This window comes from Leptonychotes weddellii, chromosome 10 (assembly GCF_054177405.1).
Source record: "Leptonychotes weddellii isolate Sample4059 chromosome 10, ASM5417740v2, whole genome shotgun sequence".
NCBI classification, from domain to species: domain Eukaryota; kingdom Metazoa; phylum Chordata; class Mammalia; order Carnivora; family Phocidae; genus Leptonychotes; species Leptonychotes weddellii.
In genome coordinates, this window is record NC_138378.1 from 4,991,796 (window position 1) to 5,018,415 (window position 26,620).

General features: G+C 53.2%; 1 protein-coding gene and 1 long non-coding RNA gene across 3 annotated transcripts; one reads left to right on the plus strand and one right to left on the minus strand.

Moving 5' to 3' along the window:
- Positions 1–15,883: 15,883 nt before the first annotated feature.
- PCK1 (phosphoenolpyruvate carboxykinase 1) lies at positions 15,884–21,170 on the minus strand. 2 transcript variants are annotated; one of them, XM_006751638.3, is made up of 10 exons: positions 21,028–21,170; positions 20,600–20,864; positions 19,915–20,096; positions 19,328–19,531; positions 19,011–19,198; positions 18,494–18,656; positions 17,820–18,044; positions 17,595–17,726; positions 17,128–17,223; positions 15,884–16,938 (listed from the first exon to the last, which is right to left on the minus strand). In XM_006751638.3, the coding sequence occupies exons 2-10, from the start codon at positions 20,821–20,823 to the stop codon at positions 16,484–16,486; spliced, it is 1,869 nt and encodes a 622-aa protein (XP_006751701.2). In that variant the 5' UTR covers positions 20,824–20,864; positions 21,028–21,170; the 3' UTR covers positions 15,884–16,483. The 2 variants fall into 2 exon arrangements, with proteins under 2 accessions (XP_006751701.2, XP_081688661.1); XM_081832535.1 differs by lacking the exon at positions 17,595–17,726.
- Positions 21,171–22,956: 1,786 nt separating this feature from the next.
- On the plus strand, positions 22,957–26,254 carry LOC115938855 (uncharacterized). Its single transcript, XR_004073865.2, has 4 exons — positions 22,957–23,667; positions 24,396–24,508; positions 25,030–25,164; positions 25,369–26,254. It is a non-coding gene; the product is annotated as an uncharacterized LOC115938855 (long non-coding RNA).
- Positions 26,255–26,620: the final 366 nt, after the last annotated feature.

Genomic DNA, 26,620 nt, shown 5'->3' on the forward strand with positions numbered 1-26,620 from the left:
ACTATGTACTTGTAAAGTGCCAGGCACGTAGCCACCACCCCCCACACCAAAATCCATTACCAGTTTAAAGTACAGCTGTTATTTTTACAGCATTGCTTAGAAATGGCTTGCAATCTCTAATTTGCTAAATTGATGTGTATATTGACTAAATAAATATTCGGCACGAAGCCCGAGTCCCCCTCCACACTTATTAATCCTCAGGAAATGGAAACACAAGACACGAAATGAGCTTTTGCTCAGAGCTGCAGACAGGAATACATTATGTTGTTTTTCAAGCGTTCGGGGGCCTGACTCGCTGCAGCAAAGACGGTCCAATCACCAGGCTCCAGGCTTTCCGTGACGCACATGTCTGCCTGTGGACGTGTCTGTGTTGCTAAGGTTCTTTCTTGGACTTTGAAAGTCTAGACCAGGAAACTTTTAACTCAACGGGGAAAGATCTGGGGTGACTTCCTTTGGGGGAGCTGATTGGAGGCGTTGGTGGATGGCACCAGGGTTCGGGGACAGAAGTCAGGGCCACTGGCAAGACCACTGAGGGATAAGGCGGGACAATTCCCCTCCCCAAGGACTAGGCTGGTAGTGCTCTGGGCTCTGGGGAGAGGAGGCAGAGCTCCCCGGGGCGGGGGGATGGGGGGACGTGGCCTCTGTCAACACCCCTGCCCCAGGATAGAACAGTGAGCAAAAGGGGGTGCGGGTCCTGTGGCTTTCCCCATCCTCGGGGGCTCCGACCTCTGGGATGTTGATGGGTCCTTGGGGCTGGCTTTGCACCAGGGTGGAGGGGGGAACGGACACGTGGGGAGACCCGGGGGTGTCAGAGAGGTCCCTCGTGTATTAACTTCTAAAGGCGCCCAACTTCATGGAATATTTGTCTATGGTGCCAACTGATACCAATGAAGCAATAAAGCCCAGACTTAGCAGGGAAGTTCATCTCAGGAGCCGGGGAGTGGGGAAATGTTCTCCAGAAGAGGAAAAGGCAAGAGCTTTCCTTTGGCCTTACTGGGAGGGTGTGAATCCCAAGAGGGAGGCATTTCATGGAGTCTGGCCTCTGCCCAAAGCCAGCCCAAGGCTCCCTTACCAGGTGAGATGCCAGACCCCTGAGGGCCTCCCCCCGGCTCAGAGAGGCCGATCCCACGGGCTGGAGACGGAGGGGCCTTCGGCATCACAGCGACCTCGGGCTCCCGGGCTGTCCGATGGGGCTCAGGGTGGCATCCACACAGGCAGTGCCCAGAGCTTGACCCACAGCCAGCTAGCTCTCTGTGGCCGAAGGCAGCGGGGACCCCTCCCACTGGGGCCCAGATACGACAGGCGGAGGGGAGGGCAGTGGGGCCCTCCGAAGCCTTTGCACCCTCAGGGATGCCCCCGAGCGAGCCCGTGGGACCCCAAAATGGGGCAGCTACAGAGGATGCAGGGGTGAGGGAGAAGGAAACACAGACCTCACCTCTACCACTCTGCAGGCAGAAGGAACAGCCAATGCGGTTGACCCCAGGCGGTAGGCCAAGGCCAGGCTGGCAGGAGGGATGGTTGGCCTGAGAAGAGGCCGTTGGGGGGGAGGGGGCGGGTAGCCAAGGTCCGGTTCCACAGGCCCTCGTGGCCACACACAGGAGGAATTGGGGTTGTCGCCTGGTGCAGTGGGCAACCACGGGAGAGCTTCGTAAGGGACGTTATCTGAGCTGAGCCTCAGCGGCCCCGGGAACCAGCTTCAGCCTCATTTGGAAGGGAGCTCCTAGGCATGCAGCTCCTGAGCTCAGCGAGAGCCCGGCCGCCTTCCCCGGCAGCTCGGGAGGGAAGGAGAAAGCCTGCCATCCTGCAGGACCAGCGGGGACTCTGAATGAAACAGAGGGGTGTCCCATGCCCGTGACCCCACACACCTGCCCGAGCGGGGAGGGTAGAAACAGCAGATCACCGCGGGCGGCGAGGCCGCAGAGGGAAAGCTGGTTGGGGCTGGCGGGCGCCAAAGCACACGCACTTGGAAATCTGGGGGGCAGTTCCTGGCAAAGTTCTACAGCCATCTGCCCTCCACACGTAGGTATTTACCCAAGAGGAAGTACCCAGAAAGACCAGGACAGGCATTCACAGTTTCCTTCCCCCCTCTGGCAGAGCTGGAAACAGGCCAGCCGGCCGCAGTGGGGGACTGGCTCAACCCACCATGGTCAAGGCTTCCTGGGGGCCACACGGCCACACAGAAGAGGGTCCTGGGACCACAGCCTGCAAAAGAGAAAGAACCCATGTCCATCACAGAAGTCTGTCTGTCTTGGATAAGGCACAACCCTCCTCTAGTGATGGAAAGAAGACCAATGGTTCCCTGGGGCTCAGGGAGGTGAGATTCATAGGGAAGGGCACCGGGGATCTTTCTGGGGTGATGATGGAATGTTCTAGACCTTGATCTGGGTGGTGGTGACACACAAGTGTCCAAACTCATCCCCCTTGCCCCTGAAGACCTATGTATTTTACTGCATGTAAAGATACCCTGACAAAAAAATATCTTTATAGAGGGGGGTCTGCTTTGGGGTTTGGGGTCCACGAGCTCCTCTCCCCCCTCTCTCTCGAGCTCCCCAAGTCCCCCAGGCAAAGCAGAAGCTCTGTGCGAGTGGAAAGAGCCTCACGCGGGGGCTCCTGAGGCCACGGCGCCCGCCTTCCTGCGGCGCATCCATCTTGTTACTGCCGAGCTGGAGAATTGCTCCCGGGGCCGAATCTTGAATATTCATCTGATTTACGGCCCGCTGCCGACAGCTTTATGAATCCGCCCACCAATACCTGCAGCCGGTCATCAATCTTCCCCCGAGATTGTGCTTCTGCCAGTAACTCATGAATTAAAGAGGCCCCCGGCGGCCCCCACGCCTCCCTCCCCTTGCGGCGCGGCAGGATGGAAGGAGGGCCTGACCAGAAGTCAAAACACTCTTGTCGTCTTGCGGTGGTGGCGGCTCTGGATGACCTTGGATGACTCGCTCAGACTGTCCGCAGTGAGCAAGAGAAACTTGGGAGCCTTCAGATCTGCCTCTTCCCAGCTGTGAGCCTCAGTTTCCCCACCTGGAGAGACGGGGGGCAGTAGCACCTCTGTCTGCTTCCCTGGGTGGGGGGCCGAGGCAGGTGGGGGGCGAGCGAGCCGTCCGGTGGCAGGGCATTTGGACCTTCTGCAGGAGCGAGGGAGATGGTGGTGCTCACAGCGAGCCCCCCACCGTCTCTCGTACGCAGCGTGAGAATGAAGGCAGCATTTCCTTCGAGGGCTTTCGGGGGACCCCAGGAGGCACTGAGAAGGCACTCAGCACAGTGCTCTGCACCTGGCAAGCACTCGATGGGGGGTGGATGTGAGGATTGTTTATCTAGGAAGGCACAAATGTCATCAGCTTAGCTCTGGGCTCAGGAAGCAGCTCCGAAGTGTTGGCAGAGCCCACCCCCAGCAGGGACCCCTGACCAAAAACTGCTGCCCGAAACCCAGGGCCATGTCCAGTTGGCTGGCATGGGAGCCCCCCAGAGTCTGCCACGGGGATAACACTCAGCAAATGGTCCCCAGTTGCTCAAACTTTCACCCAACCACTGGTAACGTCTGCAGAGCGTTGGGGGAACCCGGGCCTGGCTCCACCTGGGTCAGTAGATGGCTGGAAGGCCGACAGCGGCAGGTAGATGCAGCCCCTCTGGGCTCAGACACATCGGGGTTCAAACCCTGTCCTGCCCTGAGCATCCAGGGACCTTGGCAAGTCTCTCACCCCGTGAGCCCCATAAGCTGGATCTTGGTGCCATGGCTGCCTCGGGTGGGGGGGAGGCTGGGGGCTCAGAGAGGCAGCCTGCTGTAAGTGCCTTCTCTGCCACATGGGAGCCCACAGGAGTGTCGGCCCCAATGGGTGTCACTGAATGTCTGGCTGACACCAGGCACCGTGCTGGGCACCGGTGGGGTGGGGTGGGGGTCAGTCCAGATCCTGTTCCTCAGTGGCTCGCTCAACAGAGGTTCATCAGTCTCTTCAGACCACAAAAAGCTCAGGAGACCCGTCCCCAAGGACCCGCTGAGGGACGGCCCCTCCCCAGGTCCCAGCTCCCACCCATCTCTGCAGTGTGGCAGTGTCCCCCGGAACTGTGGCTTGCTGCAACGGCATCATCCCTGCCAGCCTTCGGGGTGCCCTTCCCAGGCCGACACGCCAGCCGATCGATCCTCCCCTCCGCACCGTGCCGCGGCTCCGGCCTGGGGGTCCTGGCCACAGCACGGCTCCTTTGTCCGACAGGCGCTCCCCTACAGAGCCCCAGGACACAAGGGAGGCAGTCATCGGAACGAGCTGACATGTACTGGGCACTTACTGTGTGCCAAGCATGTTCAGAACAGCTGACGTGCACCCCTTCTCTGAACCCTTATCAAGAGGAAGGTCGTGTTATTATCTCTCTGGTACAAGGCAGGGAGCCGAGGCATAGAGAGGTAAGGGGACTCACTCGAGGTCACACAGCTCAGAAGTGGCTGACACCAGAGCCTACGCCCTCACCCCCTGCCATGCCCACTGCAGCCCGGCGCAGCTGCCCCTTGCCCCGTGAAGTGTGCGTGGCACCATGAGGGTTCAGTGAGACTCTGCTCCTTGAAAACGAACTATCTGACCTGGGGAGTCACCTCACCACTCTGAACCTCAGTCTCCTCTTCTGCAAACTGAAAACAGTGGGCCCACTCGCTGCTGGAATGTGGGCTGGATCCACCGTGAAAAGGTGCCTAAAGCCCCAGCCTGGTGCAGGGCCACGGGGAATGCTCTCCCCTTCCGGCCACGCTGCTCTGCACCTGGACCCCCTGGATGTCAGAAGTCCACCACTAACCAGCCTAATCCTGGGAGAAGGGTACCTTGGAAGGAGGTAAAGGGGGAGGCGGAGGCCAAAGCTGGGGGCACCAGCTTACCTACTTGGCACTGCCTGCAGAGGGGTGGAGGGTGGAGGGGTGGAAGAGCCTGACGCTCACCGGGGAAAAGGTCTCAGCTTCTGGGAACAGCATTTCCCTGGGGCTTCAGCCTCCACCACTAGGGTTTCTGATCTATGGACTTTTCACCTTGGCACCGGCTTCCCGAACACGTTGGCAGTATTTACCCTGTGGGAGGAGGAAGGGGCCCGATAGATGGTGTGCGCATGCACGCTAGAGCAGAACATCAGCCAGGGCAGCTGGATCCGGGCCTTCGAGAGCCCCCGGCTCCTGGAGCCTCAGATGTAGGCTCCCCTCCTGGTCTTTCGTCCTTGCTCTCTGGCCCCATCTTCCTTCAACTCTTGCTCTTAGGACTGAAACGCTGGTGGTTGGGAAGATGCCAAACTCACAGCCCCCCTCTCTGGGGATTTACACCCAGGGTGGAGACCAGGGCTAAAAATCCAAGCTCCCACCTTTGCTAGCTGTAAGAACGCCCCTACTGCCTCATCTACAGAATGGGGGATCATAATAACACCCAAGTCTCCAGGTTGAGAGGAGGAACTAAAGAAGGATGCCTGGAAAGTGCGCGCACACACAAGCACTCAGCAAGTGGCAGGTGTTGTCTCCAGCCACATGGGTGCCCAGTAAATGTTCGCTATAGGTGGATGGCGGGGAAGAGGATAAATAGAGGGATGGATGGATGGAGGACAGACAAATGAACGTATACTTCAATGGATACCTAGATAGGTAAATAGAAGTAGGTGGACAGACAGATAGTGGATGTGCAGTCACTATCCATCCATTGATTTATCCATCCGTCCATCTGTACATCCATCCATCCATCCATCCACCCATCCATCCATCCATCCATCCTTCCTACCATCTCTGTTGGATGTGTGCTTGCGCACGCGGCTAGGTAGATAGAGAATGGGACAGATAGGAAGACAGATACACAGACGGATGGGTAGATGAGTGAATAAATGGGTGGCTGGCTGGCCCGATGGGTGGATGGATGGTGGGTGGGTAGATGTTCCAATGGACAACTGAATGAATGAACAGATGGAGAGATAGATGAATGGACAGATGGATTGCTGGATGGCTGGGACCAGAAACTAAATGCTAAATTGCCTCCCTCCCGAAGGTGGTAATAACAATTGCTTCAGCTCCTGCCTGGTACCACATACATTAACACGGCCACAGGGGGCCGGAACGCTGCAGCCTGCACAATCTGCTCATTAACTGACTCACGGAGCTTTTCACCTATTCGAAACCAACAGGGTAGCAGCGTGACATTTAAGATTTCCTTTCAGCAATCACTTGCTTGGCCTTTCACAGAACACAGCGTACGGCTGTTCGCTGGCTTATGTTCTCCTCCAAAGGTGCCCGTGAGCCCCCCATGTGCAGTAATGGGCCCAGGTTCCCCAGGGCTCGGGGGGGTGTGCCCCAAAAAGTTGGGAGCCCCTTCCCCCTCAGCTGCCTTGCCACACTCTCTCTCTGCAGAAGTGCTACCAATTACCTTAATTACCCTTCAGTTAGGGGGTTTCATTTATAACGGAGTGGCGAGGAAGTATTGGAGAAAGAGTCTCCTTGGCAACCAAGTTTTTAAACACAAGAATTCTCTGAGTTTTAAAGCCACTTCTCATCTAATTTCCCCCCTGAAAATTAGCTTGGAACTTTTCAGATGCTGAAATTTTTAGCATAACAGCAGGCTAGCACTTATGTCTGAAACCATAAAAGACCTAGATTTCTCCCCTGCCAGAGGCAAGAGCCTGGGAAGTTGTTCAATTTCCGGTGCCACTTTGTTCTTGGTGGATAAGCAGGAACTGCCACAGTCATTATGAAGTAACCACGGAGAGCCACATTTTCTGACCTGCGGTCGGTCACACTCCCCACGCCAACCTGTTTCCTGGACTCAGGTTGTTCAAGATCCCCATCGGCTGAGTTCTGCCATGTGGGCTGGATGGAGAGACCCCTGGGACAACCGAGTGGTCTGGGCCCAGCTCCCCAGGTTGAGAAGGATGGCACCAACCAGCACCCCAAAGTGGAAAGCATACCATTTCAGATTTCAGGGTCTGCTCTCCATTGAGGTTTCTCTCACTAAAAGCCTCCTGTCTCCTCCCTGTGCCAACAAAATGAATCCCAGCTCAGGTCCACGGCTTGGTTTTTCATAATCTGCTCCAGCCTGGGCACCCACTCCAACTCTCTCCACTTCCCACAGTCCACACACCTTACTAGGACCAAGCCATGTTTCTGCCCACTCAGCTTCCAACTGTCTAGGTGGCACTTACTCCCAACACACGGTGCACCGATCCTCAAACTTTCCACCCTCAGCCCGCCTTGATCCTTGCTTGTGCCCCTTAATCCACCTGCAATTCCTATACTCTGTCCTTTCGACCCTGGCTTTCCAAACTTGACATCATTTTACTAGGGCTGCTCACATGCCACTTCCTCTGAACCATTGTAGCAATCTGTCTACACCCCTGAGAACATCCAGCTTTTCTGCTCTGTCCAGCTTAGCAGTTACCTCGTCCTGAAGACACATGGTATTGTGGGAAAATCAGGCAGAGCTGATTAAGCTTCTGGCTCTCCCAGCTTGGGAGGTGCATTGCCCTGGTGAGAAGATGAAAGGGTGGATGGAAGGGAGATGAAGGGTTTACATCTAATGGACCCTACAGTGGTCAGATGAGCCCCTAAGTGGAGGTTGGATGGTCAACTGGGTAGCTGTGTGGATGGATGGAGGGCAGGCGGAGGCATAGATGGTTGGAAGATAAAGAAATGGATAATTAAGTGGAAGGGTAAGGGGCTGGACTGATGGATGGAGAGAAGGGGGGAGGGGGGAGAGAGAGGAAAAGGTGGGGGAAGGTAGATTGCAAATGCAACTCGCTGCCCAGGCAGAATTACAAAATCTGGGAGGTGGGCCAGGAGGCTGACCACCCGGGAATTCTGGAAGGGGCAGAAAGTGAGCCTATGGATTCTTGTCTGTAGGAAATATTGCTCCTGATAACTTGAGGCTTGAAGTTTTTCAGTGACCCTGGGAAAAGGACAGAGGCTCCTATGGGACCAATTCATTAAGAAGGACAGTCCTGATCAGCTCACCTAAGCACTTGGGCCGACTCTAAGTGCCAGGCAGTCAGAGGGCGTTCAATAACTATTCATTGGAAAGTGACGGATTGATCTTGGAGGCCTGCCATGGTCGGGAGGCATGGCTGGCTGGGAAGTGCACACAGGCATTTTGCTCATCAGGAGCATGGGCTCTCCTATTCTGCAGCAGGAAAAACTGACCCTGCTGTGAGCAGCCCAGCCTCCAGTCTTCGGTCTTGCTCCCATGTTTGCACGGTGCCAGAACCCACCCCGTGGAGGGGCCCAGGGCATGTGTCTCCCTACAAGAACCAACGCCCATGGTACAGGGGAGGTGGCCCTTCCTCTGAGCCATCTGGGTTCTGGATGTGAAGGACATCAGATTGGAGCTAGTCAACCCAAAGCAACCTGACTTATAAGTCTGTTCTGGGAGTCAACTCTCCCATGAATCCAGGAAGACCCTATAGATAAAGAACTTACCCCATGGAGCTGGGGGCGGCGGGGGGGGGGGGCATTGTCTAAGGACCAGCATGAAGCTAGAGGGACATCTGAAAACTGCCCCTTTTCAGGAAGGACAAATCCCGCTAGGTCACAGACACACTCAGAGGCCACAGGAAGGTGTAAACATCTTCAGCTTGCCCTCTGAGTTTTCATCCCAGCCTGTGAGGTCTATTCTAACTTGGACAGTTACACAGAAGGGGCACTGCACAACCCCAGGGCACACTCTTCGCGTAGACCAGGGGAGAAGGTAGCGGGGCCTTGGCAGGCTTCGTGGCCAGATTCGGGCCTCGCGTTCCTGAGCAGTGCGTCCGAAAGACAAACTTCCTGACGTAACTCGGGGAGCCTTGTGTTGTTAATAAAACTGTCTCTTTACTTCTTCCCTCAGACTCCCTCCCCACGAGGGCCTCGGGTGGGGGAAATAAGGAAAGGGGTGCACAGGGGAAGACAAATTCACTCTGCCTTATCTCTAAAGTGTTTAGCTAAGTGCCAGGCACATAATAAGTGCTCGATAAATAACCATTATTAGGGGAGGAAGAGATGGAGGAGATCAGACAGATCAGAATTTAATTCTGCCACGCAGATCTATTGTGCTTCTGCCCAAAGGAAAAAGAGAGAAAGAGTATCTCAACTTCCCATCTCCCTCCGTCTCTGAGCCTGACTTTGTGGCAGCGTCCTCTCGTCCCCTTTTGCCTGCAGCCTGTTGAAAAAAAAAAAAAGAAAGAAAAAAGCCAATCTGGCATGCTTGGCTGAGCCTCTACCTCCCCAGCCCACAGCCCCTCCGACTTTATGTTTGATTTCCCTGGGTCGAGAGGAAGCATTCTGATGATCCAAGTTAATTCAAAATGTAAATTTCATCTCCTAGCGGCTAATGGCTCTGAGCTCCGCTTTACAAACCCGGCAGCAGCTGCCTCGTGAGTCACCGGGGCCTCTGGCTCCCTGGTCCCTGCTCTTAATGGTGATAAAGCCCTCTGTGCCCACTGAGGCCAGACCGGAGTTCACCTCTGCGGGAAGGGTGTGCTGCCAATCGAGGGGACCGTGGGGTGGGAGGTTCAGGCCAATCCCAAGGGAAGCTCCAACCCGGCCAGACTGGTCAGTCCCCCGGGGCCATCTTGGGCCGCCAAGGTGCCCCTTCAGCCAGATCCGGGAGCCTCAGCCCCTGGCAGAGAACTTCACCGCGAGCCAGTGGCCTCCACTGGGGTCAGGCCTTCACCCAGACCCGAAAAGTAGCCTCGAACCCTGCAGGGGCTAGCGTTTGACTGGCAGCCAAGGCCTTCAGATGCTGGCTTCCCTGGGGCTGCCGTGGGCCTGGGGCTGCCCCTGGGCCCCGGAGAAGGTCCCTTTCATCTTCCCAGGAGATGTGGGGGCTTCTTTCGAGGCCAGCTGAGTACCCCACTGCCTGAGTTTGCCCGTGTCCTTGAAGACCAAACCAGCCGCAGGTTGGGAGCCTATCTCTCCCCTCCATGGCCTGCAGGGAGCCAGGCTTTGGGCCGAGATGGAGGGCCGAGGGGAGCTGGGGATGTGCCGGTGAGTCTGAGCGTTCCGTTCCACACCGCCCTTCCCTGGGACGTGGCGTTGGCAGAATTGAGCGGTATGTGAGGGGCAGATGGTGTTATCAAGTGGGACGAACAGGGAGTGGGGGGGTGTTCCTGGGGCAGGATTGCAGACATGCTGAGGAGCGACAGGTGAGCTGTTTGCGGGTGGGACGTGTTCTTCCCGTCCCTGAAGGAAGCTCGCCTTCTCTACCTTGTCCTTCTCCCCGCACCTGGACCTGGGCTCACTAAACCCCAATTCTAAGGGTCCCACCGAGGAGCCACATGGCTCCAACTTCATGGCAGGTTGGAGGTGGAAAGACTTTCAGGGGGGAAGGCGGGGCACTCTGGCACAGCTGGGGAAACTGAGGCTCAGAGAGGAAGAGCCTGTCCCCAGACCATGCCAGGATTCTAGCGGTTGCGGGGGATAGTAGTTTCATAACCCAGATCCCCTTCCACAGGCTTCTGCTATAGGGGAAGGGGGAAGGAAAGTGGGCCCTCTTGCATGGCTGGAACCCTTGATGTTCAGAGCACATGTGTCTAGACCCTCCCTTATGTGGTGACATGAGCTGAACCCTCCCTTCCATTGCCAAGCCAGTTGGCGTGAGCTTCCTGACCCCCTGTCAGAGCTGGGATGCTCTCTGGGGTCCTTCTCCCTGCTGGGGACCAGGTTGGGATTATAGCACTGGAGTCAACACCAATGCAAGCCGGCCGGGAATCCGAGGCTCCTGGTGGTCCCAGGGCTGCCACTTGCTCGATTCATGACTTTTGCCGGTTTCTGTCCTCTCCGGCCCTGTTTCTCCTAGAAGTTGGTGAGATGATTTTACGGTGCTCGTAACAACTGGGAGAGGTTCACGGGCCTGGCATTAGATGACATTGAACCCTACAATAAGAAAATCTGTCCTTTTTCCATTTTCTCTGGATGCTTCTGGTTGTCTCCGGGAGTGAATTTCAGTGGGTTGTACCTGCCCCACCACCTCCTTCTTCCCTGTCACCTTTCTGACAAGGCGAGCGCAGGCCTCCAACTGAGAGCCTTTGACAGACTACAGGTTTCGAATGCCAGTTAAGAGACACTTTTGTTTTTGTTGAATTTATTCTCTTTTTAAACCACGTTATGAGCTATAACTCATGTACCGTAAAATTCATCAGCTTAAAATGCATCATCCAGGGCGCCTGGGTGGCTCAGATGGTTAAGCGTCTGCCTTCGGCTCAGGTCATGATCCCAGGGACCTGGGATCGAGTCCCGCATCGGGCTCCCTGCTCCTTGGGAGCCTGCTTCTCCCTCTGCCTCTCTCTCTCTCTCTGTCTCTCATGAATAAATAAATAAAATCTTTAAAAAAAAAAATAAAATGCATCATTCAATAGTTTTTAACATAGTCACAGGATTGCGCAACCTTCACCCCAATCTAATTTGAGAACGTTTTCAGCACCCTGAAGAGAAACCCCATCCCTGTTAGCAATCACTCCTTGCTCCTCAATGCCTCTCCCAACCTGACCCCTGGCAACCACAAATCTAATTTCTGTCCCTGTGGATTTGCCCATTCTGGACATTTACTATGGGGGGAATTACACAACGGACATGTCTTTTGTGGCTAGCTTCTTTCCCCAAGTGTCGTGTTGATCTGGTCACTTTCGCAAGGAATGCCTGTTTTTTAATTAATGGCTAGGATGCAATGTATTCTTCTAAAACAAACTTCTTTCAATTTTCCCAATTAAGGGAATTGATCATTTGCTCAAGATACCAGTTATCCATGGGAGGTGGGCTGTTCACTAGAACTTTTGGGAAAACACAGTGCAAATCCTGTCCGAGGGCCTGGGGGCTAACTTTGCTGTTGGTTCTCTGATTTGGGGAACTTTTCCTCCCCCCTCCCCCCTCCCCTCTCCCCTCTCCCACAGCCACCAAGCCCCTTCCTCCATCCTCCCTGACTGTTCTCAGAAACCCCCTGCATGAAGGAATTTGGGGGGTGGGTGTGAGCTGAGCAAAGTCTTTGCAAACAAATGCTTAGTCCCCTCTATTCAACAAACTCAGAAGGACAGCTGTGGTCTCAGCTTTTCTCCAGTCGTTTTGTCCAGAAGCAGCATCTACAACGAGTTTAATTATGCAATTAAAGTCATTTTCCTGGGCTGAACAAATATTTACAGCATATTTTGCTGCAAATTGCTTCGCCTGGAGAAAGGTTCTGCCGAGCGGGCTGGTGCGCCTGGCGTACATCCACACATTTACATAGCCCATTACCAGGGGGCCACACGGCGCTGAGCAGGTGGCAGACAAGTGAGCCCCCAGGAACAAGCATCAGTGCAGAAATGGTGACAGGTGTCTGCAAAGCAAATGTGTTCCTGGCCCCGCCACGGTGCTGCCGTGGACTGATGACGTCCATTATTTCTCTGTGGCAGCCCAAAATCCCGGCTCTGCAGCATCAGAGAAAACCTCTGGACTCCGTCCCACTGCTGGGGGGCGGGGGGGGCGCAGATGGCAGAGAGAACATCGTGCGTGGAACAGCTCTGTAAAAATCAGAGCCACGTCCATCATGCAGTGGTCCCGGGAGGTGGTCCTTGACAAGAACCCGTGTGTGGAACCTCTCCCAAGGGACCCCCCTGTGTTCAGTTTCCTGTCCAAGCGGGGACAGGAAAACTCAAGGCAAAACTTCAGAAAAGCAGAAAAAAGTCACTTTCTTTATTTTACTCCCTCTGGGCTTTTTTCCATCTCAAGCTCCCATTTCACCCCAAGGAGGAAACTTCATCGTAGTTCATTGGGGTGATGTCAGCTGACTCAGGGTCTTCTCAGCTTGGGGGGATCCTCCCCCTGCCCAGCTCCCCAGTCTGCTGCAAAGGTCTGGGTGGAGGCTCGTGCGGTATGAAGGGGTCGGCGCTGGGGGAGGACAGATGCCACTGGTGGAGACAATGACTGCCAGGGATAATCCAGACCCAGGTTTGGGAGCCCCTCGGCTGAGAAGGTCTGGGTGTCCCGTCATCCCAAGATGGATGAGCGGGGGGCAGTTAGGGAACCAGTGGGATGATTTCAGCTTCTCACCTCTAGCGCGACCATCCTGAATGTCAGCCCCGAGGGGAGTGAGGGCTGGTCCTGTTCCCACCTTGGCCTGGGTGGCGGCTGCTTGGGTCCATGTGTGCCCCCCAAGCCTGCCCCCAGCGACCCTGTGTCCTTCCCAGGGACAGCCCCCCAGAGCCACTCAGGAACCCAGGGCTGGTCAGCCATGGGCCAGCTGCCGTGAGGGACAGCGAGCTCCCCGTCCCTGGTGTTGCATGAGCTCAGCCCACAGTAAAGACCTAGAGCAGAGCAAACACGTGCCTGCTGAGTGTCAGGCCCCTTCCTCACATCATCCCATTTGACCTCCTCAGCCCCCTGAGAAGGTACGGTCATGGTGCCCATTTTACAGTTGGGGAAATGAGGCTCGGAGTTTTGTGCAATCACCGGAGAGTACGCTGGTGACTCACACCCAGACCCTCCGGACCCCAGAGTCCATGCTGAGCTGGGTTGTTTTGTTTTATCCCCGTCAGACCCCAGCAAGGGTGTTATTGTCCTATGACACCGATAAATGTCACTTTGGGTGACACCACTGGCCAGAGGTCGAACTGGGATGTGTCCAAGGTCGCCAGTGTTTACTGCCCCCTGGGAAAAGCAGGAGGGCGGGGGCAGGTGGGGGAAGGCAGGCCCTTTCCCATAGATGATAGAACCTGGTGCCTTATTTACCGCAGTTGGTGACCGTGATGGCCAAGGTCGTGATCGTGTGCCCTCTGCAAGGGAGCAGGTCAAGGGAACCTCCAGGGCCCGTGCCCGGTGGTCTTAAAGCTTTAGAAGGAGCATGCTGTGTGGCACCCAGAGGGGCGAGTGGGCAGCCTGGGGGCTCTGGGTGAGGATGGACCTGAGGAGAGAGGGTAAGAAGAGTAAAAACTTGTGAGCCCCAAACGTGCCCCTGGCAGGCCCCACCCCGCCCATCTGCCCCGCTGCCCCTGGCTGCCTCGAGTGAGCTTAAAAGCAGCTCTGTCGTCCCTTTTCAGTATCTGCTGTGTACCTACTGTATTCTGGGCTTTAACCCAGTCTCCAGCACAACTCCAGGAACCCACGGGGGCCAGAGGGCAGCACCCACGTTGGATTCCGGTGGAAGGTATCAGCCCTAGTTGGTCTGGGCTCGTGTGTGCTGGGAGGGGGCAGACCAGGAATCCACACCCACAAACCACCTGGGCTTTGTCTGTCTTTCTGCCTTGCAGGGACCGGGGCACCACGTGGTAACATGGGCAAACAAGGTCATTGCGTCCTTCGTTATTGTAGTCAGAGGTCCCAGCACAGAAACCAGGACCTGCAGGTGGATGGAACACAGTTGGCACCGTTTGGGGAAAGTGAGTCAAGGGCCAAAGGCAAGGGTTGAGTCCTTGTGTTTCCTTGAACACTTTTTTTCTGTTTAAGGCACTCCTTCTGGGCTGCTCCCCAGACTCCCAGGGCCTGGTGGCAACGTGGTCACATGCCAGTGCGCTGGGCACGTGGATGATGCTGCGCAGGGATGTAACATCTTCCGAGATGGCCAGCTTTGCCATGAGGATCAGAAGCCTGCTGAAGGCCCAGAACAGGGCATCTTAACAATGGCCCCCAAACTCTACCTGGAAGCCCCTTGGCTTCCAGGGGTGGGGTGGGGGAGGAAACGCTCGGAGCCCAGCAGGGGGCAGAAAAACAGAAGCCCGGTACCCTGGGTCCCAGCTCTCCCCAGCCTGGGGTGGACGCTCCCCTGCTTTGTCTCCCTCAGACATTCGGTTTCTGAGTCAGAGCACATGCCAAGCAAGGGTTCTGCTGCGAAAAGAAAAAAACAGGTTTGAAAGCCACCAATTTAAATTAATACAGCGATAACATTTAATTGCATTAAACGGTTTTTTCCCCATCAGTTGTTTTGGCATTAGAACATGACACTTTGTCGGGAGAGCTGGGTCAGCGCTCGGCTCTTTAAAGCGAAAGAACGCTCTGGTTGCCGTTTCCCAGCTCTGAGGGACGCTCCTGGCCTCAGTTTCCCCATCTATGAGATTGAGATGCTCTCGGCTTCACCTTCCATGCGGAGCAAGGCACCAAGGAGTTTAGGGCAATGAGCGAGTTTGCAGGCAGTGGAAGCAAGGAAAGCCGAGATGCCAGGGTGTGGTGATTAATCTGAGAACACGCAGCTCGCTGGAAGGGTGAGGGGTCAAGCCGCGCTCACTGCCTGTGTCTGGACGGGGAGACAGCAGGCCGAGGACGCCGTGTTTATCTGCCGAATGCATGTGCCAAACCCAGCTTCGGGGTCGTTTGCGTTGTTCCTGACCACCCAACAAACCTGTAAGCCCAGGGACCAGGTGAGGGCTTGAGGCCAAACCACGCCCCCTGTTTCTCTCAGGGCCACCCACAGTTGGCACACTGCTCAGTATACAGAAGGCGCTCAATGAATGCTCGCACCATGGAACTCCGCTTGGCTTTCTCTCTACTCTCCTCCCTTGTGGATGACAGTTGAGAAAAGCGTTGGTCAAAAAGTTTACTGACAAAAGCCCGTGAAATTGGCCTCAATTTCCTCAATATGGGAGGCTGAGCCCCCAGACCCAAACTTTTGCCAAAAAGCACATTTTAAATTCTCCCACTTAGTGACACAAGACCTACCATTTAATGACACTGACTAGTGGCTTCTAGACACTAACTGGTGGTTAATTCAGAAAACCCAAACTGTGGTGCTGCGGTACCCTTGGGTGACATTCTCTCTGCCCCCAATTCCCATCTGGCTCCTTTCTGTTCCTCCATCTCGCCCCCCCCCCCAGCTCACTCCCTCCTTAGGGACGATCCTGATGTCCCCACCTCCTTTGGAGGGGGTTCCGACCACACGATGTTTCGTCAGAGAATTCCTTGCTTCTTGGTGGCCCAGATAAGAAAAACCAAGCAAATGAATCCATCTTCTCTACAAAAGTTTATTTTGTAATTTTTCCAAGAAGAGTTAGGGGAAAAAATTGGAATTACATCAAGGTAAGTAACAAGGGCATATAAAAATAATTTAAACACACATATTAATAATAAAGCAACCTTTCTTTCTAGCAACAACTAGTGGAGAATCTTGCCCAAGATTTTTCCAAAGGTATTATATACATCTTAGATAACAAGAAATACAGACACACACGCGCACACACACACACACACACACACACATTCACACACCCATCTATACAGCTCAAGTATTTTATCGGTGCATTCCAGCTAACTGATAGAGCTACAGTGATAAAAAAAAAAAAAAAAAAAGTCTAATGCATAGTGTCTTCGGGGTTGAACAAATGTGCATTGGAGAGTGAATTTTGGAGACATGCTAAGATTTCCCTCCCTGATCTCACAGTTACTAGCCTATACTCTGTGGTCTTATCTGAAACCTGAATCTGCTCATCCATGTGGTCATTACAGTAGGACGGGTGGTGTCGGTTCAGGACGTCCCACTCGCTCTTCCTCCCAGCATCTCTCATGGACTGGAGAGGGGGGTGATTTCACAGGTGAAGCCCTTGGGTCTGATTACATCTGGCTGATCCTTTGCTTCAGGGCAAGGACCTCTCTCTCGATTTCACAGGGGAGATCGGTGTTAACCTGCTCCTCTAGGTACTTCTGGATGTCTTCCACCTCCTTCTCCCAGAACTCCTTGGAGAGGTGGAAGAGCTCCTTCGTGTTGATGTCCCCCAGGCCTGTCAGGTTCAGGGCCCCCTCCTCGGGGACGTAGCCGATGGGCGTGAGCTTGGCGCTGGCTTCCCCACTGATGCGGTTGAACATCCACTCCAGCACCCTGGAGTTCTCACCAAAGCCTGGCCAGAGGAATTTGCCTTCCTTGTCTTTCCGGAACCAGTTGACATGGAAGATCTTGGGCAGCTTGGCTGCTGGGCGCTGGGCCATGCTGAGCCAGTGGGCCAGGTATTTGCCAAAGTTGTAGCCAAAGAAGGGCCGCATGGCAAAGGGGTCGTGCATGATGATCTTGCCTATTAACAGAGAGGGGGGTGGTGCTGGTAAATGCTCTCATAGGGCAATATCGGTACCATTTATTGTTGACATAAGCACGCGTGGCTTTGTCTCTCTCGCACTACACATACGGACTAGCAGAGACAGACAGAGAGACAGAGAGCAGGCCAGTCACTCTCTGTGGTCGTAGATTCTTCCCTTTGATTTACCTTGGTGTTCTGCAGCCGCTGTGGCCTCTGATCGCATGGCCGCCCCCACAAAAACTCCGTGTTGCCAACTGAGAGCTTCATAGACCAGGGGGACACCTGTAGCGGGAGAAAAGGATCATCCCTTAAAGGCTTGGACACAGACCCTTTGGCTGGCAATGACATCTCACAGAACGGAAGGACACGGCCGAACGGTGTCTTTCTAACTGAGCTGATTTTGTCCCCACGCCCCCAAAACGAAAGTGCACAAATATACCACCGAGGCTACACAACAGAAAGTTTAACTGGATCGAGCGCCTTTAGGTCAAGGATCCAGAAAGGCTCTCGGTGCCTTGCCAATTATCCTGGCTTTTTGGAAGCTGGAGATCTTTGGCACCCTCTGACAAGGTCATGAGAAAGGAGAGATTCCATGGATGTCCCCTGGAAGCCAACACACCCACATCCCCAGGCCGAACGAAGGAGAGCCTCACCAGCAGGTCGGCGGCCCCCAAAGATGATGCCCTCAACGGGCACCCCTTCCGGAGACTCCCAGGCGGGGTCAATGATGGGGCACTGGCTGGCAGGGGTGCAGAAGCGTGAGTTGGGATGGGCACAAGGTTCCCCTACAATAGCAAGAGAGGAGAGGCCCCTTAGGGTCTTGTCCAGACAAGTAGTGCTTGTAGGCTAGAGCCCCGGGGCCTCCAGAGGGGGCTCACCATCCTGGGGGGTCCACTCCTTGTTCTTCCACGAAGTGATCCTGATGCCTGGGGCTAGCGGCTGGTCGATACCTTCCCAGTAAATGCCCCCATCACTGGTCTCGGCCACATTGGTGAAGATGGTGTTCTTCTGGATGGTCTTGATGGCGTTGGGGTTGGTCTTCACAGAGGTTCCGGGAGCCACACCAAAAAAGCCATTTTCTGGGTTGATAGCCCTTAAGTTACCTGCAAAGTTTTAAACCAGAGAAGTAGAAGTGAATGCCAAACAAAGCCCAACATATATTCTCAGCTCTGGCCAGGCTAATTTTTGCACCAAATTCTCAAGTCTTTTTTTTTTCCCCCTCCTCCCCAGAAGAGATTTCTCTTTTCTCATCCGAGCATTATTTTCTACTTTCACACTTTTACAACCCTTTCTTCCTCGTCCCATTTCTACCAGTACTATTTTAACAAATTGATTGTGTCAACAAGTAGCAACATATGGCTCGATTTCAATCCAGAGTCTATATTAAATTAAAGAATGCTTACACAATACATATTCCTAAGGCTTTGCAAGATGTGAAATAACTAACTTAAAAATCCAAACACTGGATTTGGCAGGATTTGGCACACCTTAAAAGCCAAAAGTTTGCTTAGGTCCAATTATTATTGTCAACCGTTGGGCCTAAAAGAGTCACCTTGTTGGTCAAATCTCATCCAGGCGATGTCATCACCCACACACTCTATTTTCCACCCAGGGAGGCTGGGGTTCATCATGGCCAGGTTGGTCTTGCCACAGGCACTGGGAAAGGCTGCTGCGAAGTACTTCTTCTGGCCCTTGGGGCTGGTTATGCCCAGGATCTGTTGGGGACAAGATTCCTCCTTAATCTGTTCCTTCCTGTCCCTCCTGGTGGTCAGTGGCTCAGTCTAGGAGAGTGCCCAGAAGCCCCCCAAAAAGAGGTTCCCAAGATCTATGTCTTTAGGTATCAAAACGAACTCTTTAAATAATAAAGTCTAAAGGAGCTCCATTGGTCCCATTGCATTTGAAGTGCTTCAAAAGAAGCATTAATAATCATTGGTGGGATTTCTAAATCTGTCCTCCTCGGGGCGGGTCAGGTCTTGCCTAATGGGAGATGCACTTCCGTACATACTCAGACCTCCGTGCCCCCACCTCCGAGTCCCCACCTTGTGCCTGCAGAACTTCCCACATCTTACCAGCATGTGTTCCGCCAGCCAACCCTCTTCCTTAGCCAGCCGGCTGGCCATCCTGAGGGCAAAGCACTTCTTCCCAAGGAGCGAGTTCCCGCCGTACCCACTCCCAAAGGAGATGATTTCCCTGCGGTCAGGCAGGTGCGCGATGAGTGTCAGCTCTGGGTTACACGGCCAGTTGTTCACCAAAGGCTCTGCACAGGAGGACACATCGCGGGTGAGCATGCCACATCCCCACCTGGAGATCCCCAGAGCAAAGGCCCGGGGTTTAAGGCTAAGCTCATTTGTTGCTTGAGCTTCCAATTCTGAAATAATATGCTTACTTTTTAAAGGTAAAGGGCATCCCACAGAATGGAGGCACTTGACGAATTCCCCGTCCCCCAGAGCTTCCAGGACGGCTGTGCCCATCCGTGTCATGATGCGCATGCTGGTCACCACGTAGGGTGAATCCGTCAGCTCGATGCCGATCTTCGACAGTGGTGAGCCCAGGGGCCCCATGCTGAATGGGATCACGTACATGGTGCGACCTGTGGGGGCCAGTAGATGGGAACCGGTGAGAAATGACCCCGCAACCACAGAGCAGGTGAGCCTAGTCTCATGGTCCCCGCTAACAGCATCACACCCTTGCTACCAGCAACCCCCACACCCGATTTTGAAGACTCCACTAGAAAGTGAATGGAATGCCAAAATGAAAGAGTTTTCATAAACATGCAACTGGGTTCTGCCAAGCTATCCTAAATCCCAGTAGTGAGCCAGACATTTTCAATATGCTGCCAGTTTCATACATGAATTTAAAGCTATCTGAGGCCATAGGAGTGTTCATGGCTGTCGTAATTACCATTAGGATGACATAATAATGTTTGCCTTTGCTTTATTTGATTTTTCCCAGTCAAACAAATGTCTCACTCACCTTTCATGCACCCTGGAAATCGGGCTTTGAACGCTTTCTCAAAGTCCTCCTCTGACATCCAGCGACCTAGTTGGCTGAGGCCAGTTTTGGGGATGGGCATGGTATCTCTTTGCTCTTGGGTAATGATGACTGTCTTGCTTTCAATTCTGGCCACATCCCTGGGGTCAGTGAGAGCCAACCAGCTGCAAACATAAAAAAAACACAGGTTAGGAATGGAGAGGGAAGTGCCGCCATCTTGCATTGCATCTGTGCCTGGGATTCCCTTCAGCCAAGTGTCCTGTCTGAATGGGCCGGTCCCATTCGTTACTGTGCTCTTCCCACACCGAGCAGAGGCCGGGCACACTGACGATGTCCCATAACTGTGGACAACCACACCAGCTGGGGCGCCGTCAAGGAGACATTTGCTAGACTACGAGCTTGTCTTTTAGGACAGAGCAGGTCTGACTGTCATTTCTATCAGGGATTTAGTTTGCAAAGAGTGTTTGTATGTACCATCTCATTGCAGACTTGAGCCGCTCGATGAATGTCATTACACTGAAGTCTGTATGGTTCCACCATTTCATTAAGTTTTTCAAGAGTCAACAACCCACCCCAGCCCCCACCGGGTGTTCGTCCACCTCTTGCAGGAGCTGCCCCGCGGTGGCAAAGGGGAGGGTGTGAACGCAGAGGCTGGGGGCTGGCTTACCAGTTGTTGAGCTTCTGCAGCCTCTTGATCATGCCCTCTCCTTCCATTTGGTCCAGCAGCTGCTGGTTCTCCCCCTCGGAGCCATCACAGATGTGGATATGCTCAGGCTGGCACAGCCTGACGCTGCTCTCCAGGAATGCTCTCACCGCCTGGGGCAGGCTGTCTAGGGTGCCCTGGATGACTTTGGCTGAGAAGTTGAGGCCGTTTTGGAGCTGAGGAGGCATCTCTGCAGGGTCGTGCTAAGGACCACGGATGCCAAAATTCCCTGAAAGAGAAAACACAGCTTCTTGAACAAAGTAACAGACGCCCTCAAAGAAACTTAACATACTTCATTGGGCGGCGCCTCACAAGACAATCATAGCTCTTAAGGAGAAAAGAAAACGAGTTTGTGTTATCTCTAGAAATGTCAGTTAGATATCTCTACCTACCTTTCTTCTTTTCGGAAGATCTCGATGAGAGATCCAAGGGTTTCTTTTGAGGTTCTTCCCGCTGGTGGACGTGCGTTCCCAGTGGGAGGGCCCCGTTTGCTGTTTGGTAGCAGAAGCTCCTGGCCTTAAATCCCACGGAGGACAAAGGCCCCACCCCTCGGCTACACCCAGGGAGGCTCGTCTCTGACGTCAGGGGCAGGACTATGGATCAGGGCCACAGTCCGTCATGCTTCGGGACTGGCTCACCACAGTAAGCCCCAGGGAGATAATCATTGAACAGATAGTTGTTAATGAGTGCTGGGAGGCCTTTGTCCCCAGACCAGCCACAGCAAGTTCTTACACAACTTGTGATTGACTAAACTTTGACCCAGTTCACTGCTGATGTCAGACACTCTGTCCTCCTACCCACAGGCAGGTGGGACCCTGCAAGGCTGGTGGGGGCACCTCCTGGACAGCAAGGGTTGTTGGCAGCACATTTTGTGTCCTGCTGGGTGGCAGAACACAGTCAAGACCTAGGGGAAGGATGTGCCCAAATGTAAGTGAACACATGGCTCATTGGCAAAAGTCAGACCTCGCTGGGGGCTAATAATCTTACCGAGCGTCCCCTGTGTGCCCCCCCCAATATAAACTCTGCGAGGGCAGGAATCTCTGCCTATTTTGTTAATTTTTGTATGTACAGTTCCCAGCATATAGTAGGCCCCGAACGAGGGAATGCCAAGCATTGTTCTAGATGCTTTGCATCAACTGACACATTGCCACCTTCTGAGCCGGAGCCTATGAACAGCCAATGAACAGACAAGGAAACTGAGGCATAGAGAGTCCAAGTGGCTACTCCCAGCTCCTGGTTGTAGGGTGATCGAGGGTAGATTGGAACATAAGCCAGCGGGGCTCTGGATCACCCCACCATAGTGTCCCTTGTGAGGTGCCATTTCCTTTTCTGGAACTTCCCATGTATTCTCTAAGCAGTTTCTGGGCTGGATGCAGTTACCCGCAGAGATAACTACACACTTCTCATTGCCCTTGCAAGTCTGAGCGTCTGGGGAGTGAAGGGGGCTTGGTGGTTTTGCTAGATTACGCTTGAGCAATGAGACCTTTATGCCGGCTATAAAGAATTTGCTCTGCAAGCCGTAAGAATTTCAGTCCAATTTAATGAACTCTGGAGCTGTTTGCTGGCATTTCGAGAGCACTGGGTAAGAAGTCAGGAGCACAGGGCCAGGCCTCCACTCTCTGCAGGCAACCCAACAGTGCAGTCAGTGGGCACCTTGAGGCTGGGTCGGGATTTGCCTGCCGCCAGCATGGGATATGCAGAGATAATTCTGTGACTGTGTCTGTAAGGAGCTGCAGAAATACAAGATTCTGGGAATGGCAATCTCAGACCAAGAGTATCTAAAGGACTACCCAGTAAGCCTTAGTTCCCACAGCAACATTAGGTATACACATGTCACCATCTTCCACCGAAATTATCAACCCATTGCAATGTCTCATTTACTCAGATTCTTATTCAACCCAATGAATCTCTCAGTATAAACACCATATGAGAGATTTTCATGTAGTATAAAATTATTTCCCATTTAGGTGACTGGAATTCATCCCTAGTGGCGCTGTCAACCATATAAGTTTGTGTCATGTCTAAATTCAACCACAACGTAATGCTCAGTTGCTGAGGGACACTTTCTTAGCATCTGACACCAGTGAAATTAGCCATTCAAATGCACGGCCATAAACACGCAAACACACGCATTTATGCCAATGCGGTCCATCTCACCAAATGGGTAGAGATTCCCATTTTGCTGATAAAACTGATGGCTTTCATTCCCTTGAAGAGTATATTGATTGAAAACAAAAATGAGAAACCAGAACTTATTTGCAGTTCTAAATGCTAACCATAAATTCAAGGTGTTTATGTTCAGAATCTTCCTGGAGAGAAATAGCTAGCTCAATTAAAATGTAGGAGCAGTGGGCCACCATCGTCCCTTGGCCAACTGCTTAATTACCCACACTGACCTCAAGGAAGGTTGGCATGAGTCCTTTGCAACTGTCCCTCATCAAAATAACGTGGAAAGGCAAACATTGGGTTGCAGATTAACCTGAAAGTGCTGAATTTGTTAGAAGAGGGTGATGCAGACAGAAGCGAGGGTGTCGAGGATGCAGGGCAGAAGTATGGACAAAGTTCACTTAGCCTTCTGTTGATAGGACCCCAGGGGAGGCTGCCTGCCCCAAAGGGGTCTTTGCAACTAGAGATGGTCTCCCGGTGTGAGCTGCATTTGTCATTTCTGGGGTAAACGCCATGGGGACCCCCTAATTTTTCAAGGGTGGCTGAAGGTGCAAGACTGCTCCTCTTTTTAGCAACATATAAAAAGTGGAACCCAGACAAAATTGTTTTTGTTGGAAGAAGGAGAAGGAAACAGTAGACACTGGAAAAAAAAAATAGTTTCAAACCCCAGAGTTAACGTCTTCACTTCTCCTTGTGAGGTTCCACACACACGTGTAGCTGTGGAAGCTGCGGGCTGGCTGTCCCCAGGGTCCAAGGAAGGAGCGAGCAGGACTCTGGAAAGCCTGTGTGGAGTGGGGCAGCGGAGAAGGCTAGCATGGAAACCAGATGGCTGTCTAGAGCTGCCAAGACTCAAATGGTGTGAGCAGGTAAGGGTGGGGGCGGGGAACGGCTGCCTTCCAGGTAAACAGTGGAAAGGAAACCATGCACTTAGGTGGGGTCTCACAAAGGATGCTGAGGACAGTTTGATGGAGACATATATTGGTGGTTTCTTCGTTATCTGAGAGCCAATTAAAAACAAACAGGCAGGAATTCCAAAGACCATCAACACCAGTGTGCGGACTTCCTGCAGAACTAAGAGATGCTCGGAGGGATTGTGGGGGAAGGTGGATTCCACTGAGACACCCCACAGCACGGCAGGGAGGGGGAGACCCAGTGAGACGTTCCCAGAGCCTTCTCACGCACAGCAGTCCTGACTTCATCTGTGGTGTGTATCAGGCTTCCATACTGGGTCTTTGTTTGAACAAGGAATTCCACAGCCAAAACACACTGGGAATCCACCAATCACAACCAATTCCTTCCTTGGAGAAGTGAAACAGCTGAGACCCAGAGGATGCAAATAGGACATTTTCCCAAGCTGAGGCTCTTAACTGCAAGATCAGGGCCTCCCCTCTCCATCCCACCACTGATCGGGGTGACCACAAAATGCCCCTCAGTTCAGGAATCTGAACTCGTAGGAAAGCATGACCCTTTCTTGGTAAAGACGGAAAGGGAAGGTTGTTTTCCAGAAGGTGATAAGAAACTAGCGGTGTAAATCGCATGTCTTGTGCTGGAGCCAAAGGTCTATGCGCAAGTCAACTCTGGTCTCTGTTGCCAGGATGCTACTCCGTGGGCATGGACTGGCCCAGCCATGGAAGTTTCCAAACAGCGAGAAAACATGTTCATCTGTACCATGACCTGCCATGGAATCATTTGCCAGCGCAATCCCAGGTGTGTTTGTTAGGGACAAGTATTTACATGTTCTCCATTTATGGGGTAATCCTAACGTCTTTGCAGTCTGGAGGGTATTTTTACAGTTGAATGAGTTGAGTTTCTATTTTGGAGCCATAGAATCATGTAATTGAAAGGGTCCTTAAAATGTTACGTTAATCCAGCTTAATGGGTAGGGGGTCTCCTCTGGGGATGATGACAATGTCTTGGGACTAGACAGAGGTGGGGGATGCACACAGCACTGTGACTGTACTAAAGGCCACTGAATTGTACACTTCAAGATGGTTGGGTTTATGTTATGTGCATTTTGCCTCAATTAAGAAACAAAAAAGATTCTGTAGCCCAATCTTTTATTTTGAAGAATGTGGGAACAATGAACAGGTGTAGGGAGCAGGTGTATGGGGGAGGTTTATCAGAAGCCCTCTCTAGGATGCAGGCAGGTATCCCACACCCTCCTACTCAACCATCACCCCATGACCTAATCCTTTCCACTTCTCTCAATGGCCTTGCGATGTCTCCAGACCTTGATCGTGGGCTGCATGCACACTCACCCAGCAGAGACGACAATTTCTATCATTTGAGAATCTTCCTTCAGGAGGGTGACGATGTTGTTTGTATATTCTTTCCACGACGAAGAAATAAAAATGAATCTAGAGGTAAACCACTGTGCTGGGTGCATGTTAATAAAGCATGATTTTTGCCACAAAGATGTGCCCCCAAGACGTGTTCAATGAATGTTAATAACCAGGTGTTAGAACCTTTTCAGAGGGCTGGTTATCTCCCATTTCAATCATTAGTGACCCATGGAAATAGTGACTCCATAAAATCTTGTTGATTTTCTTCGGCGATGTCTCTGTCAGGTTTATGGAGAGGCATAAAGGAGCTCTGGCCATGCAGAAATGATTCACAGGGTGGATGGACTCCAGTGTGAGATGCCACATCCATCCGGTGAATGACTTCGCCCTTCAGAGAGCAGTGTCATCTCTGCGGGACGCCAACACTGAGACAGAGGCCGCAGCACCGGGCCACGACGGCTGAGTTGCCCTCAAAGTCAGGACGAGCAGATTCTAGAACTGCTCGCGTGGTTTGCCCCCCATTGCTCTCTACCCGAGGCCGTGTGAGACAGTGACACCGCTTTGCCCAAGCCCCTTGGGTGGAATGGTCTGTAGTCTGCCGCCCAACACATCCTAAGTGAGACGAGGATCCCTCTCCCAGTCGGCACAGAACCCAGACTCAGGAGCCCTGGGTTGACTCCAGAGCCAGCTCCCCTGGGAATCAGACCACCCTCTTCGCCTGCACAGCGTACAGGTGGATAAGATACGCACCAAGGCCGTTTCCAGCCATAAAGTCCTGTTGGGTTATCGCCACTCACATTTGCCGTCACAGATTCTGAGATCGGCGGTGGCTTTGGTCTCATCTTATTTCCCTCTCACCTACTTTGGAAGACTGGTGACACTGTGTTTGCTAAGCCTCTCTTCATGTCAGAGGCCAGGGAGGTCTTTGTTCCTGTTAAAATGGGAAGTCAGGGGTGCCTCGGTGGCTCAGTTGGTGAAGCGTCTGCCTTTGGCTCAGGTCATGATCCCGTGGTGCTGGGATCGAGTCCCACGTCAGGCTCCCTGCTCAGTGGGGAGTCTGCCTCTCCCTCTCCCTCTGCTCCCCCTGCTTGTGCTCTGTCTCTGGCTCTCTCTCTCTCAAATAAATAAATAAAATCTTAAAATAAAATAAAATGGGAGGTCAATATCACAGGCCAGGTGGTGTAGGTACACAACTACATTGGGTGGGAAAAGACGGCTAATGGGGATAAGACAAAACAAAATGAAAAACTCACATTGGCCCTAAGTTTTTAGAACTCTGGCTTAGCTCTCCCCCTCAGGTTGCATGCTGTAGACCCAGGTTTTGGCCCAAATCACCAACATCCCACCTTCCTTTTTGTTTCAAAGCTTTGTTGGCATAGGACTTTTAGTGTGGACGGTGTTAGCTGTGTGGCAGGGCCCTGTGGATCTGTGTACTCTCGTCCATTCTCCAGAATGACCTACGTAAGAGCTCGTTCTAGATGAGCAGAGGGACAGATGTCCCCGGACGGGTTGTTTCTCCTCGACGATCTCCGTTTCC